Raw genomic sequence first — 18,872 nt, 5'->3', positions numbered from 1 at the left:
CTTGTCTACACCAGGGGTCCCGCTGGTGAGCCAGTCATAGCAATGGTGGAATCTTGTTATGCAATTTCCTAGTGTGCATTCAGTGGGCCAGGTCCTCCTCGGGTGTAAATTGCCACAGCTCCATTGATTCCAATGGAGCTTGGCATGATTCATACCAGCTGTGGTATCATTGACTCCAGTGGAGCTGTTGCCAATTTACATCAGCTACTGACCAACCAGCTCTGCCAGCCTGTTCAACTAATCCCTCCACCATTTAACACAGTTGGATTTTTTTTAAAGATATACTCTAGTTCAAACAGGAATTATTTTGGGGAAGTTCTCTGCCCTGTGTTTACAGGAGATCAGACGTGACGATGGTCCCTTCTGACCTTTAAATCTATCAATCTATGACTCACACTTTGTTCACAATTCGGAGGGTTTGTTAGCACCCTTGAGGCCTTAGAATAATGATTTTATTTTTCATGAAGTTTAGATTCTGAAGCACAACATGGCAACCCTAAAAAAAGTGTTTGCTCACTGAATCGCTGCAATTTGGCCCAATTTGTGTCTTGAGCGAAGTCTAAACTTAGCCGTTTAAAGCACTGTCACAGCAGCGCTTTAAAGGGACAGTGGGGTCATGTGCAAGCGCTGGGAAGACAGCTCTCCCAGCGCTCTAGGTAAACCACCTCGCGCTCCCAGCACTCGGATCCTGTCTACACTGGTGCTTTACAGCTGTCTACGCTGGTGCTTTGAAACTTGTTGCAGTGGGGGGGGGGGGGGGGGGCAGTGGTGGTGAGTTTTCACACTCTTGAGCAAGAAAGTTTCAGCGCAGTAGCTTGCCAGTGTAGACAGGCCCTTGATTTCAGTTATTTTCTCTTGTAGCTCCCAGAACTACTTAAATCTGTTGTTTCCCCGGCCATCTGATAATGAGTTCTGCACAACTGAATTTTCCAATGACCTCATATTTAGGCTTCTGAATAGTATCAAGTCTTGAAATGCAGTCTTGAAATTGGTGACTTTCTTTTCAAGTGTTTGATTTAATGTCTATAAAGGAGATGAAAAGCTGAGTTTACCACTTCTGTAACTTTTTCCTTTTTTTATCTTCAAGGATTTTCGGGTCCTTAAGCAGACCCAGGGGCTCAAGGACTTTATGAGTGTAGCAGAATCATGGATCCAGGAGTTATTTCCCAAACTGTCTGAACAGGAAAAATACTTTTTTGATGATATTGACGTGAGTCCAGAAAAACCCAGTGAGACTGATTTTTTTTCATTCCTATTAAAAATAGTCAACTGATAGGTTTGTTCTGTTCCTAGAAATGGCAACAGCTCATTTCCACTGAGTTATTCTGTGATAAGTGGACCCGGGACTGGCGAAAACTTATTAAAACTTTGTTTGAGGAGTGCATAATAAAGGTGAGTTGACTGACTGAAAATCAGAAAGATGGTCTTTGCCTCAGAGAACTTAAATGGAGATACAGATAGATGGGAAAGATGAGACCTACAGACAGATGGGGAAGACAGCAGTGAGATTATTATTGGAAGAATAAGCAACAGTAGCAGCGTACCATGGGGGACCATCACAGCATCACCTGTTTTTAAGGAGAGATTTAGAGGGAGGTAGAGTATGAGAGATGAGGGACAGAGTAGGGACCAGCTGTGAAGGTCCTTGAAAGTAGAGTTCGGGAACATTTTTGGACAATTTTTTTTTTGCTGAAAAAAAGCAAATTTGGTGACATCAAAACAATTTTGCAAATTTGTGTTGATTTCACTCAATTGCTTTGGTTGGTTGAAAACAAAACAAAACCAAACAGAAAAAAAACAACATTTTTGTTTTGACATCTGTCCTCTGAAATGTTTCAGGTTTTTGATTTGAAATGTGACTTTTCATTTAGAAATTTCCTTTTTTTAAAAAATAGTTTAAAAATGCTTGAAATCAAAGTGAAATGTTTGATCCAAAACAGTTATTTTTCCTGATTTTTCTGGAATGGTCAGCAAACCAAAATAACCACACAGCATAGCATCAGTTGTGTTTAAGGAAATATTTAGAAGAAGAGCGATGAGAGGCAGGGTGAGTACCAGCAGTGCAGGTCCAGAAAAGTGAAGACAAGTACTCTGTGCTTGATATGGTGGAGCGGAGAAAATGCCACAGTGTCGGGTGTGATGTGATCAAAGTGATGAACCAGGACAATGATCTTTGTGGCAGGGTTTTGAACAGATTCAATGGAGAGTGGGGGAAAGATGGGATTTGTCCAGGCCAGAGAGGAGGAGGTTACAGCTGTATAGACATGAGATGTTGAGGGGCTAGATGAGAGGGTTAAGGGGTGACTTGATCAGTCTCTAAGCACCTACATGGGGAACAAATATTAAATAATGGAATCTTCAGTCTGACAGAGAAAGGTCTAATATAATCCAATGGCTGGAAGTTGAAGCTAGACAAATTCAGACTGGAAATGTGTAAAATGTTATCAGTGAGGGGAATAAACCATTGGAACAATTTACCAAGGGTTGTGGTGGATTCTCCATCACTGGCAATTTTAAAATCAAGTTTGGATTTTTTTTCTAAGAAATCTGCTCTAGTTCAAATAGAATTAAATCAGGGAAGATCTTTCAGTGATGGGGTCCCTGGTTTATTTCACTGAAGGTAATGCGTGTGCGCCATGCACCCAGAGTTTTTCAGTGTAGTGGCGTCTATCGGTCCATGCATGTGTCCTTACGTTGCCTGGTGGTTTTGCCCAATGTGATAAAGGATGGGGCGGACTGACTGTGTCTTCAGTTCCTTCTTACTTCCTCATGGTCTAAGTCACAGCTTCTGTTGGCCTCTCATCCTTGGTGAAGCATTTTCCAAATAAAATGATTTTACTCTTTACTTAGTCAGGAATTTTAATGGTTTGTGTAGTAGTTTCGTGTTTCATAGAGTTAAGGGCCAGGGACACCATTTTGGCAGTTTCCAAACAAAAATACCTCCAACCCCTGCCCCATCCAGCACTCATGTCTGGGTACTGCATATAGGCAGGATCTTCCATGCTGTTCAGTAGTAATTTTCTTGTTTCTGAAAGTTCTGCAAGTCTCTGGACTTCCTGCCCTTGTTTGTTCTGCCTCAACGATTCCATTGTCTTCCTCGCACCCCTGCCTACCTAGGTACTGCTTGTTAATTACTTGAAGAAGAAGGGGAAGGTTATTTACCTGTAACTGGAGGTTCTTTGAGATGTGTGGTCCATATCTGTATTCCAAACCCACCCTCCTTCCCCTTTGCTGTGGATCTGATAGGTCTGCAGTGAAGAAGGAATCGAAGACACAGTTGGTCCACCCCGCCCTTTATTGCCTCAGGCAAAACCACCATGTAAGGCAATGTAAGGGTGTATGCACAGACTGACGGATACTAGTACTTTGAAAAGCTCCAGAATACAGATAGTGACAACACATCTTGAAGAATCTCCAGTTACAGGTAAGTAACCTCCCCTTCTCTGGCCTGTATTATACAGGAGGTCAGACTAGATGATCTCAGTGGTCCTTCTGGCCTTGGAATCTATGATCTGATTCCTCATGGATTTGCAACCTGTGCACCACTTACACCTGTGCAAAGGGAATGTAAATTGCCACCATCAGGGGCATGATCAGGTGTTATTTCACCCCCACTTGACATTGGAGCGAACGATGTCCCACAGCACCGGGAAAGGAGAGAATCAGGCCCATAATATTTAAGGGGCTGATTCACCACCATGTTACTCCAGCCCTAGGCACTGAAATAGTGACAGGCAGCTCCTCAGCTGGTATACGTTGGCGTGACTCCAGTGTGGCCCTGCTGATTTACACCAGCTGAGGATCTGACGTCAGGGGATGGATCACTTGATAATTGCCCTGATCTGTTCGTTCCCTTTGAAGCACCTGGCATTGGCCACTCCGCCAGGAGTACAATGGTTCATCTCGCCCAGTATCCTGAGTTAGATGAACTATTGTACTCCTGGGGGAATTCTGTGCCACTGCGCAATGCAGAATGTTGCAGAAATTAATGTTTTTTGCACAGAATTTCCTTCCCCCCCACAGAAATAGGTTGCAGTGCTGCTGACTGCCACTAGGGGGGCCTCTGGACCTGGCAGAGCCCAGTTCACACATAGAAGACACTGCTGGGGGGAACGGGGAAGGAGCTAGAGGGTTCCTGCTGCTGTTCCCAGCGTGCCCTGAGGGAAGGAGATGGTAGTGCACAGCAAACTCCACACAAACCTGGGACCCAGCATCAGGCTGTTTCTACCTCTCGATCCCTGTGTCCTGAGGGGGAGGGGGTGGGTGGCTGGGCTCTGGGGAGGGAGGAAGCCAGGGCTGCCCCGGGGGGGGGGCAAGTGGGGCAATTTGCCCCGGGCCCCACAGAAGCCCCCATGAGAATATCATATTCTATAGTATTGCAACTTTTTTTTATGGAAGGGGCCCTCAAAATTGCTTTGCCCCGGGCCACCTGAATCCTCTGGGCGGCTCTGGGGGAAGCTGTGGGTATCTGGGCAAGGGGGCCCCCCGCAGCTGGGCTCTGCATGAGAGGAGTTGTGGGTATCTGGCCCCCTGGCTGGGCTCTGGCCAGGGGAGGGGGCAGAGAAACAGGAACTTGGGTTGTCATAGGGATTTCTTTAACTCTCTACTCCTGGGGGAAATCTTTTGTGTGTCTGTATTGTTACAGACATACTTGCTGACAGGTATTTTGAAATAAATTACCAAAATAATTGAAATTCGTGTGATTATGTAGTGTTCTTTTGACAAATAAAATGTGCAGAATTTTAAAATATTGTGGGCAGAATTTAAAAATTTTTGGCACAGAATTCCCCCAGGAGTACCATTGGTCAGTGTGGCCATTGTTATGTTCCTATCTGACTCTTCATGTGCTTTAAGAAAGGTTTTACTGAGGGTATAAAGGATGGTTGCATAATAAATGTTTCCTTGTTCTAGGTGAACCATAAACATCTGTTTGATTACTACTTGATTTTCATTAACATTAACAAGTACCAAGATACAGAACTGGAAAACTGCTTTTCACAACACATCATTCAGAGTATCAAAGGGCTGACAAAAAGCAAGGTATAGCAGAATCTCTCTTTTTCCTCCTGTGTAGCACCTGCCTGACTTTCACTGAACAGAGGGACCAGAAGCCAGGAAATTCTGAGCTCTGTTCCCCACTCTGCCATGTTGGATGGTTTTGTGCATGTTTATTATACTATTAGTCACACTTTATATGAGGGGAACACTTCCAAATAGATTATAAAGGGTTACTAAATGATTAATAGGTGTTATAAGGGGCAATTTTTTGGAGGGGCAACTAGTTTTTCTGCCCCAAAAATGCATTTTTTGGAGCTCCAAAACTATTCACAAATTTGGGTCGAATTCAACAAATAGTTCTGGGGGTGGGGGAAACTGAAAAAAATCATAAAAATTGAACATTTTCACTTTTTCAAAACATTGCGACTTTTTGTTTTGAAATGGCATTTTATTCTCAAAGTTGGTCAATTAAAAAGAAATACACATGGACCAAAAAAAAGTGCAAAACATCCCAAAATAGCCAAATCAAAATGAAAAACTCAAAAACAATGTCTATTCAAATTGACTAAAATGTTTCAGTTGACTTAAATAAAACTCCTTTAAACAGTGGCAACGCTAGAGGGGGCACCGTCGGAAAAGTGGGGGGGCCTGCCTGGGCCGCCACAAAAAAGGGGAAGGGCCAGCATGGGCCATGACGACGTGCGAGCCATCATGTGACCCACTTTGCCCCTCCCACGAGTTGCCCCGCCTTTAAATAATTAAATTTTGAGTCAACCAGAAACTGTTTGATTCAAAACAGCATTTTCTGAGTTTTAAATTCAACAAGAAACTTAATAAACAAAGGGGTTTTAGTTCAGCCCCTAAATCCAAAAATCCATTATTCCCTCAGCTGTAGTTATATGTTACAGACGTGAGTAGTACTTTATACACTGGTACAAAAACATCAGCAGAAGATGAGAGATGGTTTTAAGCTGTGTGTGTGTGTATAAAATATCTCTACCCATGTAGTTAGAAGATATTTTTTCTTATAGAAATCAGTGTTGAAAGAAATTCTTCACAAATTTTCAAAGATGAACAAGCGAATTCTTGCAGAAATCGTATCTGTTATCATTGAAAAGATGTGGACTGAAGAATTGAATCAGATAGAGAATGCTAACCGGTTTGAAGAGAACACAGCCCACGTTCTAATACAGCTACTCGACTCCTCCATGGGCTTGGATATCATCTCGACTGTCCGTGAGTTTCTATATGGACATTTTGTTCCAATGACCTCAGAATGGGTTCAACTTATTGGGATCATAGTTAAGTGACAAGGAGTTGGCTGGGTGCCAAATCCCACTAGTCAGCTATCTCCAGCTGTAGGTGTCTTACATGCCTTTGAAAATCTGGCCCTTAGAGTCTTAAGACTAAAGCTGGGTAACATTTATTTAGACACAACTTTTTTTTGGCAAAAAATATAGATTCAGCATCAACATTTTATAAATTTGTGTCCATTTCACCAAATTGTTTTGATGGGGGGGAGGGGAAATTGAAACGTTTCGTTTTGACATTTTGGGGAAAAAGTTTCAATTTTTGAGTTTGAAACAGCTGGTTATGTTGAAATTACCTTCAATATTATAAAAATAAAATAAAATAAACATTAAAATGCACAAACCCATAACAAAATGGTTTTGCCAGGAAATAAAATTATTTCAACTTTTTGATTCACCAAAAGTTTCAAAAAATTTATATTTCAGGTCTACTCAAAATGACTTTCCCCCTGATTTTTTTGGAATCACCGGTGAACTGATAAATCTATTATTTTCCCAGATCTGCTTAGGAGTATGCAAGGGCTTATCATAATGCAGCTGAGTTGTCCCAATGAGAAACAGTTAACATTTTCTGGGGTTTATTGTTAAAACAAAGAAGAAAACTCCAGTGCATTTTCTGAAATCGTTCCCAATATCTCACTATATTTTTTGTAATTTGCAGAAAATTTGAAGCCCAAGGTTCGAAATCAAATCAACGGAGACGCACAACTGTTGCTTTCAAAGGTGTCTGAGTTGTTCTCCTTTGTGGGTCGTAGTGTATTTTCTGGAGACATCCCATTCGACATGTTACCTGCCATTCTAAAACACAGACAGGAATTTGCCGAGATGCTGATTCTCATCAGTGAGTTTGCAGTTTCATACTTTTATCCCTAAGAGGTGCCTTAGACATATTAATTTTTTTGTAATACAGTCAGAAAAGAAAAATTAATATAAAATGCAAAACCATATGTTATAGCAACTTCTATAGAACTTCATAAAACCAATTGTTGTTAATAAATAAAATATTCAAAGGGGGAGTCTTAAAATATAGGGGGGGTAATTGAAAACCACTGTGTTAAATGTGATGGATTGAATTTTTTTAAATTAAAACACGCCTTCTTTATGCACACCTGGTAGCAGCTAGATATTTGCAGCACCCTTGCCATTTATTTTAAAAATGCAGTTGCATTCTAGACATTTACAATACATGTCTACCCCGATAGAATGCTGTCCTCAGGAGCCAAAAAATCTTACCGTGTTATAGGTGAAACTGAGTTATATCGAACTTCCTTTGATCCACCGGAGTGCGCAGCCCCCCCACCCGGAGCACTGCTTTACCGTGTTATATCCGAATTCGTGTTATATCGGAGTAGAGGTGTATTCAGTTTTGGCTATTTATGCTGATTATATCAGGAATTCCAATACTTCATGCTGCTTGTAAAATGTTTCTATGATTAGTAAGAAGTTGAGGGACAAAAGTTCTCTTCCAAGCTCTTCCCACAACATAAGCTCCACCCAACAGTTCTCAGTGCTATTATCTGAGGCTCTCTGCAGATTCAGGCAGATATTTGTTGCTGCATCAGTTAAATTCAGAGCAGCTTCCCCATATCCTAGAGATTGTCTCAAAAATCTTGCGTATCTCTTTTGCAGAGCCATCTTTCTCTCAATATATAAAGGAAGTGCTGGATGTCAGAAGAAATGAGCATGAGCATCTGAAAAAACAGACAGAGCAAAGACAAGCATTTCTGAATCTGTGCTACTACATCATGAAGATCATAAAAGGTACCATCCTGTTCTGTTCTCCTACAGTACACAATAATGGAATTTCTTACACACTTACTGGATGGGGGGGGGGACTATATCCTGGAAAGCAGCAACACTAGAAAGGGGGTTCTGATGGAAATCAATTGAACATGAGCTCCCAGTGCAGTTCGGTGACTAAGAGGGCAAATACAGTCCTGGGTGATATGAGCAGGGGAATATAGAGTAGAAGAAGGAAGATGATATTACCTCTGTCTATGGCACTGATGAGGCCATTACTGGATACTCTGTGTCCAGTTCTGGTGTCCATACTTCCAAAAGGATGTTGCCAAACTGAAATGTTTCAGGAAAGAGCTACAAGAATGATTTGAGGTCTGGAAAACCTGCCTCCCAGTGAGAGAGTGCTGGAGCTCAACCTACTGGGCTTATCCAAAAGAAGGTTAAGAGGTGACATGATCCTGGTCTATAAGGACCAACACAAGGAAGGAATAGCTGGGAGCAGGGGGGTCTTTAACCTCCAGACAAAGACAAAGCCAGACTCGCTGGCTGGGAACTGAAGGGAGACAAATTCGGGCTGGGAATAAGGGGCCTGTGTTTACCGGCAAGGGGAATTCACCACTAGAATAGCTCCCCTAGGGACGGGATGGGTTGTCCATCACTGGGAATCTGACAATGCAGATGAGGCGTCTCTTTCTCAAAGCTCTGCTCTAGCTCAGCCAGCAGTTACTGGGCCGGATGCAGGAGTCACTGGGGAAGATTCTCTGGCCTGGGTTATGCCGGAAGCTGGATTGGAAGATCGGAATAATTCTTTCTGGCCTCTATGAATCCACTTTATAGCTAGACTGAGAATTTTCCTCTGTGGAAGGGTTATACTTGGGGCAGTTCCTCCTTTCAGCATGATTGTCACAGGCTGTCTGCAGACTCAGGCAGATGTCACAGCAGTGGTTACATGCGGGAATTTCCTAATACTTTAATACTTTGCAACTGTAACCTTCTTTCAGTGCAGCTCTCTGTATTTAATTACATTTATAATATTTACTGTCCCACCCTCTATGACTCTGCTACACACAGAGTTAGCTGCTATCCCAGATAACCATGTCATTATTTTATTGAAAGACCATGAGAATTATGAATGTTCATATAAAAATCTATTTGCCATGGCCATTTAAAGGGCAAAGGTTTTTCTACAAGATCTGCTCTGGTTCACACAGGATTATTTTGGGGAAGTCCTGTGGCCTGTGTTATACAGATGGTCAGACTAGATAATCACAGTGATTCTTTCTGGCCTTGGTATCTATTAATTACATGTTAATAAATCTCTATCCCCGCACTGTTTAGTTGATGTAGGTGCCATGGAACAAAGCGTTGCCATGAAACAGAGCATTAAGGATCAGATGCTGGTGAAGAAATACTCCACACATGGAAAGGAGAAAAGTGAAGATCTGCAGTCGCACCCACTCGCTAAACACGATGACATGGTTAGAAAAGTTCATACCCTACAGGAAAGCCAGTTCTTCCGGAAACTGTGGAAGCTGAAAGCGGAACGTGCCAAGGATGTTTTCCCAGACAAAGCCCTTCTTTCCCTGGATGAAGTGCAGGAAAACATTTACCTCCCGGCCATGGTCGATTTTCAAACCACCTATCTGGCCCTTAAAGATTTTTCCATCAGCCTTGGTGACATTGAGAGACAGTTTGGAAAGCTGCTAACAGATGAACAGGAGCTCAGAAATGAATTTAAAATCATGGAGAAGAGCGAGGGAGGATCCGGCAGCAAGTCTGAGTGGGCTGAGGCCGCGGTGGTTAAGATTACAAGCTACTTGAAGCTCTCCACGGTGGTGAAGACAGCCAAAATGATAGATGAACTACGAAAGATACTGGGACTCAGAGGAGATTTCCAGCTCCTTGATGACCTGACCAAATACGTACGTAGGACTCTCATAGATATCAATGGAGCAATTGGTTAGACAAATGCAGTCTTGTTTTGCATTGCACTTGATTTACTCATCGTGATCTCATTTACTCAGGTGAAAGCCTGGAGTGACTCCATGGAAAACACTGGAGTTCCAGTGATGTAAAAATGGCATAAGCAAGATTAATTTGTTTTAAATTGTTTATATTATGTAGCTGCTAGAAGCCCTAACCTGAGATCAGGGCCTGTCAGGACAGACGTTGCACAGACTCTGAGTGACAGAGATCAGGGCACCATTGCGCTAGGTGCTGCACAGACTTTCAGTCCTAGATTCACAAAGCTATTGAACTTTTAGGTGCCTAGAAAATCACAGGAACAACACTGCAATCCACATAGCCTGGGTTAGGTGCCCAGGCTCCTTGTACAATGAGTGGAGAGAGAGAGGTGCCTACGAATGGGGAGCTACCTAAGCTAGCCAGTGGGAGATGCCTACAACAGGGGTATGTGCAGGCTCTGCCCCTCTCTTGGAGATAGGTGCCTACGTCAGGGCTGCAGGGAGGCACTTATCTCTGTCAGGGATTCACAGCTGGCCTGGGAACCCTCTTTGGGGTTCGGTGCTTAAGGCATTTTTACAATAATTTTAGTCACATTAATAACAAAGGGTGTGAATTAGAACCAGTTCAGTTAATTTGGTGAACAGTTCTTTTCTTGGATAAGAGTGGGCCAAGTCAAAAGTGACTTTAGCTAACTCAACTTCAACCACTTTTATTCCAAAATGAGAGTGTCCAACAAACAGACTTCCACCAAAATTACTAAATCAGTTCTAAGAACCTGAGTTAGTTAAACCAATGCATGTTTGTGTGTAGATCAGTCCTAAAAATCCACAATAGTGAATGGCTGAGCAGACTTTTATAGACTCCCACAGGATTATCTTATTAACTGTTGCCAGCATTAGGGAGCAGAGCTAAGGTTGCATAGTGGGAGTGGCATGTACTTTAATTTTGGATTTCCTTGTTTTCAGAGGTTTATGTTTCAGAGGTTTAAGTTTGGCCATTCTCCACATTCCAGAAGGGCGCAAGGCATCACTGGGCAACCTTAACTCTGCGTTAACAAAGTTTTGGGGGCAAGGACAGGTTTTTTTCTCTGGGTTTGTGCAGCTCCTAGTGCAACATAAACAATAAGTTAATTAAAATGAATGCTTGTCTCATTTCTTTGCTAAGAAAAACAGTTCTTTATTCTGTATTTTAACAGGAAGACGAGGACTTCAAGGACAAGACTCTTGGTTATATAACTCATGACATTGTAAAGGTTAAAGATACTCTGAGTAACATCCCTGAGATTGTGCTTGACTTCTTGAAGGAATTTCTTGAGTGTGCAAAGAAAGACTTTATCTCTTGGATCACAACCGTCATAAAAGGTGCACTTTAGACCAGTATTTATAAGCTAAGTAAGAATTTAGGGCCAATGGTGTAGCCCTTTCTTGCTTGAGTTCATAAGTTCATAGAGGGTCGGAGATAGGTTTGTTATTGTAATGCATATGGTGAGTTTTCACGTGTTTGAATTATAACAGTTAGGGAAATTTTCAGCAATATTTTATAATTGGTCCTTCATTGTCTTTCTGAAGATCAGATTATGTTAAAGATAATTCTGGAGTTCTGTTCTCACATAAGTTCTGAGACTGTAGCTAGAAAAAAATCAAGATCTTTCTGCAGCAATTTCCATCTTTTTTTAGCAAAGGAAACTAATAATGAAACTGTAGAACTCTCTGCCACGGGGGTTGTTGCTGGAGATTTATATGTGTAGTGAAGAACATTTGGACAGGCATTGGTTTGGGGTAGGGAATTATGAAATGGAGCAAAATATTTTTCTCCCACATATGTCATAAGGTGTCCAGTAGCAGAGCGCTTTGTAAGGTCAGTAGGAAAGAGGTTACATGTTGCACTTGTAATGTTGCACTTTCTGAGCACATTAAGAGGTGAACTGCCAGAGAAGGTGCCTGTACTGTTGGTAAAAAAAACAACGAGGAGTCCGGTGGCACCTTAAAGACTAACAGATTTATTTAGGCATAAGCTTTCATGGGCAACACCCCCCCCCCTTTGTCAGATGCATGGAGTGGAAGTTACAGATACAGGCATAAATATACTGGCACATGAAAAGAAGGGAGAACCAGTGGAGAACCAGTGTTGACAAGGCCAATTCAGTCCGGGTGGATGTGGCCCACGCCCAATAGTTGATGAGGAGGTGTCAATACCAATAATGTGATATATGCCATCATGTGCCAGCAATGCCCCTCTGCCATGTACATTGGCCAAACCGGACAGTCTCTACATAAAAGAATAAATGGACACAAATCAGACCTCAGGAATGATAACATACAAAAACCAGTAGGTGAACACTTCAGTCTCCCTGGACACTCAGTAACAGATTTAAAAGTAGCCATCCTTCAACAAAAAAACCTTCAGAAACAGACTTCAAAGAGAAACTGCAGAGCTGCAATTCATTTGCAAACTTAACACCATTAATTTGGGGTTAAATAGGGACTCACTACAAAAGCAATTTTCCCTCTCGTGGTATTGACATCTCCTCATCAAGTGCCACCGGACTCCTCGTTGTTTTTGTGGATATAGACTAACACGGCTACCCCCTGATACTTTTACTATTGGTGGAAATGAGCAGAGATGTTTGAAAAGTGTTGGGTTTTTTCCTCCAGGGGAAAAAAAATCAGCTTCAAAACCTGGAAAAAATCTTGACTTTTGGCAACCAAAAACTTGTGGTTGAAAACTGCCAAAAATCTAAAAAATGGGGAAAAAAATCATTGTTCCAAGTTTCTGGTTTTCCAATCAAAAATTTAAAAATTCTGAGGAAAACAGAGACTTTCTACAAAAAATTTTTTTAGTCAAAAAACACATTTTTATTTCTAAAAAAAGTTTTGATGGAAAATTTCTGACCACTCCTAGATTTGAGATTTTATTCATTTGATTTAATTGGCATATCCAAACGGAGCAACAACAGGGATTTTTCAGCGTTGGAGGGCAAAGACATTGCAGCTTTTGATTGAAACTATTTGTAGATTCTTGAGCATTCTTAGATTACTTGTTTCACACTCATTGTTGGATTTTTTTTTCTTGCAGACAAAACGGAACTTCCTACATTTGTGGAGCTGGCGTCCATTTCTGCAGGAGAAAATGACATGGACATTGACAAAGTGAGGTTCTTCCGAGACGCTGTCTCTGCCTCTGTGCCCTTCTTATTCGACTTGACTCCGGAATCAGGGTTTGAAGCTTTTTCCTCAGCTCTAAGTCCCATCAGAGACGCTGTAGAAAATGACAATAAACTTCCAAAGAAGCTAGTAAGTTTTGCTGTTTTCTGCTCAAAATAAATATCTTAAAGACACATTGTGACGTGGAATTTTAAAACAAGTAACGTTGGCTGAAATCATTACAAGTTGGGTGGGTGCACAATTGGTTGAAAGATCGTACTCAAAAAGTAGTTATCAATGGTTCGCTGTCACACTGGGAGGACGTATCTAATGAGGTCCTGCAGGTCCAGTACTAGTCAATATTTTCATTAATGACTTGGATAATGGAGTGGAGAGTGTGCTTATAAAATTTACAGATGATACCAAGTGGGGAAGGGTTGCAAGCACATTGGAGGGCAGGATTAGAATTCAAAATAACCTTGACAAATTGGAGAATTGGTCTGAAATCAACAAGATGAAATTCAGTGAAGACAAGTGCAAAGTATAACACTTAGGAAGGAAAAATCAAATGCGCAACTGTAAAATGGGGAATAGCTGGCAAGGTGGAGTGCTGCTGAAAAGGATCTGGGGGTTATAGGGAATCACAAACTGAATGTGAGTCAACAGTGTGATGCAGTTGGAAAAAAGGCTAATATCATTCAGGGGTGTATTACCAGGAGTGTTGTATGTAAGACATGGGAGGTAATTGTCCTGCTCTACTCGGTTCTGGAGAGGCCTCAGCTGGATTACTGTGTCCAGTTCTGGGTGCCGCACTTTAGGAGAGATGTGGACAAATTGGAGAGAGTCCAGAGGACAGCAACAAAAATGACAAAAGGGTTAGAAAACCTGTGAGGAAAGGTTAAAAAAAACCTGGGCATGTTTAATCTTGAGAAAATAAGATTGAGGGGGGACCTGGTGATCTTCAAATATGTTATAAAGAGGACTGTAATCAGCTGTCCTCTATGTCTGCTGGAGGTAGGACAAGAAGTAATGGGCTTAATCTGCAGCAAGGGAGATTTAGGTTAGATATTAGGAAAAACTTTCTAGCCACAAGGATATTTAAGCTCTGGAATAGGCTTCCAAGGGAGCCCATCTTTGGAGGATGGAGCAGGTTGAGCAAATATTTGTCAAGGATGGTCCTGCCTCGGCACAGGAGGGTGGACTTTATGAACCCTCGAGGTCCCTTCCAGCCCTACATTTCTCTGATTCTATTATTAAGTCCCGGGGTAAAAATTTCAGAAATGTCTAATTGACTTAGGAGCCTGTCACATTTTTAGAAGTGATTTAGGCACTTAGGAACCTAATGCCTCATTGAAATTCATGGGATTCAGGTTCCTAAACAGATCACGGTGACTAGTAAATTAGCTGCAAAATGCATTTTGACGGCACCAAAATGGTGAATTTGGGGTGAATTTGGTGAATAGTTTTCGCCAAAAAAAGGAAAGTTTTTTTTTTCAGGTTGAAACGGTGTGTTAACGTTTCTATGTTTTGTTTTGATTTTTCATTTCGAAATGGCATTTCATTTTAAAATTTAGCTAATTTAAACCAACAACAACAATAAAAAAACACAACAAATGTGAAAAACATGAAAAAATACCCAAAACAAAGCAAGGAAACAAAGTTAGTTAGTTAGTTTCTGGTCAAATGAAACATTTTGTTTAATCCAAAACTATTTGGCTGAACAAGAAGTAGGACTGAGTGGACTTGTAGGCTCTAAAGTTTTACATTTTTTTATTTTTGAGTGCAGTTATATCTTTGTACATAATTCTACATTTGTAAGTTCAACTTTCATGATAAAGGATTGCACTTCAGTACTTGCATTAGGTGAATTGAAAAATACTATTTCTTTTGTTTTTTACTGTGCAAATATTTGTAATGAAAAATAAATATAAAGTGAGCACTGTACACTTTCTATTCTGTGTCGTAACTGAAATCAATATATTTTAAAATGTAGAACACATCAAAAATATTAAATAAGTGGTATTCTATTATTGTTTAACAGTGCGATTAATCACGATTAATTTTTTTAATCGCTTGACAGCCCTAATAGACATAATATGCATACATCTTGTCACCCCCAATGGAGTTTCCCAGACACTTTAAATTAAACACACTGGATTAGAAAAAAACAAGAAAATAAGTTTATTAACTACAAAGAGAGAGATTTTAAAGAGTACAAGTAATGAAGCATAAAAGTCAGAAATGGTTATGAGAATAATAAAGAAAAAAACGCTACTAGTGGTTAACTTAATAAATTGTGTTAAATTCAAAACTTTTTTCACCGCATGCTGTCAGCAATATTACTGACCAAACTTCTTAGGTCAGGACCCCTTTTCCAGTTCAATGGCTGCTTCCTTTGTCCTTTCTGGTGCAGTGAATCGATGGGCAGGGGGCGAGGGGTGTCTTGGGCTGCTTGTCCCTCCCTTTTATAGTGTCAGTCCCCCTCGAGAAACATTTCCAGCGGAGATTCAGGAGACAAAGAGTCTATGGAGAAGGATGTTCCCTGCTGGTTTCCCTCACCTGTTTGAGGTTTCTGTCTACCCTTCCTGCCTGATGATTCTCTTTAGCACTGAAATGCAAATTAAACAGAGCATCCATTCCTTTGTTTGAGACAGGCCTGTTTGCCAACTCCTGCTGTGGTTTGGAACATGTATTAATGACATTATATAATGAAATATTGTAACTTCACATACAGCGTTGCCACACATATTTTATTAGGAGAATATTGACCTGCAAATTATGAGGTTTCAGATGATACATCGCAAGACATCCTTTGTAGAAAGATTATTACAGTAGTGTGTAGAGTACGGATACGGGTACATTCTGTCACAGTGACAAAAAAATTTCAATTTTGGTTTGAACTGAACTGAATTTGTATTTGGATTTTTCAGTTTGCCCCTTCCCTCCTCTCTTAACAACAACAACAACAAAAATCAATTATTCTTTTAGCTCTAGTCCTAAGTGCTTAAGTCTCTTTTGAAAATGGCTCTTAGGCGTTTGGACCCTTGAAAATGATACCCATGCTCTCCATGGTTTCGGTCACGGGTGTGATTTTTTTTTTAACCAAAATATTTAACTCAGCATAACATCGATTTAACTGTATCCTCACTAGGAGAGTGGTAGGTTTAATGTGGTGTCATGCTTTTTTTTTAAATGACACATGCTGAAAAGAGAAAACTTTGGCAGAGAGTTAAGCTGAGGTGACGGAAAAAGAGGAGTGCAATAGTTATATATAATGTTACCTCAGCATTCCTCTAGCCCCTCACCCCAAATGTGTTTCTGTCTATCATTTGTGCCCTTCAGAACTCCTATGTGCCACCACTTCCTTTGCCATCTTTGCCAATGGAAATGATACTAACTCTTTCTCTCAGGGAGGTTGTGAGGGGAGCGAACACAACAGTCATTGTGTACTACAGGTATCTCAGCAAGCGTTCTGGTGTGTGTGGCTTTATTCCTTCTTCTAGAACTAACACATTAATTTTTTTTAAATAGAAAGATTCCTATCAGAACAGAGAGTGGCTGCAAATGGTCCATGATTGTCATGGGTCTGTGGAGCGCTCCTCGATGTCTCAGGCCAGGGCCATCAATGGCAACGGGATTTTTATCATCTCCACACCTCAGAAATTCAAGGTAAAAGTTCAGCAGCATTTAATACAAGGCCCGTATTTTCAAAGTGACGTTGGCTGCCCAGCTTGAGCTGCCTGAAAGAGGCCTAGTTTTCAAGGGTGGGGGCTGTGGTATATTAAAAGCTCTGTTAAAATGGGACGCTGTCACTTTAAATTTCAGAAGTTTTTCCTGATCCTGCTTGCAGGCTCTAGGGAGACATGCAATCAGAGTCAGTCTGGAAAGAGCCAGCCTGGAGCAAGGTGGAGTGAGTTGTGCCTCATCTACACTACAGGGGGGAGTCGATTTAAGATACGCAAATTCAGCTACGTGAATAGCGTAGCTGAATTCGACATATCACAGCCAACTTACCCCGCTGTGAGGACCGCGGCAAAATCGACCTCCGCGGCTTCCTGTCGACGGCGCTTACTCCCACCTCCGCTGGTGGAGTAAGAGCGCCGATTCGGGGATCGATTGTCGCGTCTCGACGGGACGCGATAAATCGATCCCCGAGAGGTCGATTTCTACCTGCCGATTCAGGCGGGTAGTATAGACCTAGCCTCAGGGAGCAGCCTGTTCTTGCTCTCACTCTCTCTGTTGGGATCCTTGTGTGGTGTTGTTATGAATTCTAAGAAATAAAGTAGTGTCATGATGCAAACTTCCAGCAAGAATATTATATATTTATTTAACTTCTCTGTCTGTGCCATGAACATAACAGGAGCTCAGCACTGTCTGAAAATCAGCCTCTTTTAAAAAGGGCCAGATTGGCCCCCCCAAAATCACTAATCACCAAGTCTATGGACTTAGAATTATCCCTTTTCCCCATTTTGACCTGGTTCATACTAGAAGCTTGAGACCCAAGAGTTGGAATCTGGCCATGATTATCAGAAGCAACTAATGATTTTGAATATCCAGTTGGAAACATCTTAATGATGGGTGCTCAGATGTGTCTGAAAATCAGGCTCCTTTAAGATGTTTAAAGTTGGTCCCTAAAAAATCATAGCACCCCAAATAATCCATTGCTTCTGCATATCTTTGGCCCTCTGTACATAATACCTTCAAAGATCTAGAATGAATCTTCCACTTTTACTGTCTTGGACTGATAAGATTAAATGAGTACATTTCTACGATTAAAATCCTTGCAGAATAACAGATTCTGAAATGCTTTGTATTGGCCTTGATGGGTGCGCATGTTGCTCCCACAGAATAAAGACACAGCAGCATTTATCTTTAACTCTGTTTTCCAGCCTTCTCTGGATAATTGCATTTCACTGCTGCTGCCAGGGGATGTCGCGGAAAAGGCTGCTCAAGGAGACCAGACAGACAAGACGGACTCTAGAACGTACAGCCTGGCTCAGCTCACGGAGCTGCAGAACAAACTCATGCTGATAGCCACAAAGGCTGAGCAGGGCAGAGAAGAGGTGAACAGGTTCCTGGAGGTAAATCCCGATCTCTGCATTAACCAGAAAATGTGAGACTTTTTGCACTTCTGTATATTTGTGCTTCCCTTTGACGGGAAGCTCCATTTCTCCAGCAACATGCCTTCCTGTTCCAGAACTGATGTTTTGGAGGAGACTGTCTCGTGCCTTTAGTTCAGTCCTAGGAGGCCAAGATAGGAACTTAAGCTGGTCAAAATTCGGAATTTCCATTCCACAGGAGATTCCAATTTTTTTAAATTTGTTTCCATTCCACATAGAAACAAAAACAACAAAAAAGGAAATGTCAGATGAAATTACATTTTCAAAACACAAACTCAGAGTGGCCACAGACCAGGTGCAGCTCTGAGGGTGTGAACAGGCAACTGGTAGCTCTTGGGAGGAGGGCTGGGTGGGAAAGAGTTTTCCTATCTTGTAAGAATTTTTAACATTTTGAAATTATTTCCCTACTTGAATCGGGTCAAAAAGTCTAAATGTCAAAATTTTTCGCTAACTGAAAATCCAAAATTTATTTTTTTAAGTTCAGGCATATTTTTCCCATTGATGGTGATTCACATTAAGGGTATGTCTACACTACGAGAGTAGTTCGATTTTACTTAAATCGAATTTTTGGAATCGATATTGCAAAGTCAAACTTG

The 18,872-nt window shown here is 41.3% G+C and overlaps 1 protein-coding gene across 1 annotated transcript in view; it reads left to right on the top strand.

Annotated features, from left to right (window-relative positions):
• Window positions 1-18,872, top strand: part of LOC101945176 (E3 ubiquitin-protein ligase RNF213-like) — a 174,008-nt gene that overhangs the window by 39,151 nt on the left and 115,985 nt on the right. The window contains exons 14-24 of the mRNA XM_065594454.1: window positions 1,088-1,210; window positions 1,294-1,392; window positions 4,912-5,040; window positions 6,030-6,234; window positions 6,970-7,149; window positions 7,938-8,069; window positions 9,387-9,970; window positions 11,209-11,374; window positions 13,089-13,306; window positions 16,688-16,825; window positions 18,046-18,237. Of these exons, the coding sequence (XP_065450526.1) occupies window positions 1,088-1,210; window positions 1,294-1,392; window positions 4,912-5,040; window positions 6,030-6,234; window positions 6,970-7,149; window positions 7,938-8,069; window positions 9,387-9,970; window positions 11,209-11,374; window positions 13,089-13,306; window positions 16,688-16,825; window positions 18,046-18,237 (2,166 nt within the window). The remainder of the gene's footprint in view (window positions 1-1,087; window positions 1,211-1,293; window positions 1,393-4,911; window positions 5,041-6,029; window positions 6,235-6,969; window positions 7,150-7,937; window positions 8,070-9,386; window positions 9,971-11,208; window positions 11,375-13,088; window positions 13,307-16,687; window positions 16,826-18,045; window positions 18,238-18,872) is intronic.

The sequence above is a fragment of the Chrysemys picta genome, chromosome 4 (assembly GCF_011386835.1).
Source record: "Chrysemys picta bellii isolate R12L10 chromosome 4, ASM1138683v2, whole genome shotgun sequence".
In the NCBI taxonomy this organism is placed as follows: Eukaryota; Metazoa; Chordata; order Testudines; family Emydidae; genus Chrysemys; species Chrysemys picta.
The sequence above is the reverse complement of the archived record's forward strand: the minus strand, read 5'-3'. Positions and strand labels throughout refer to the sequence as shown.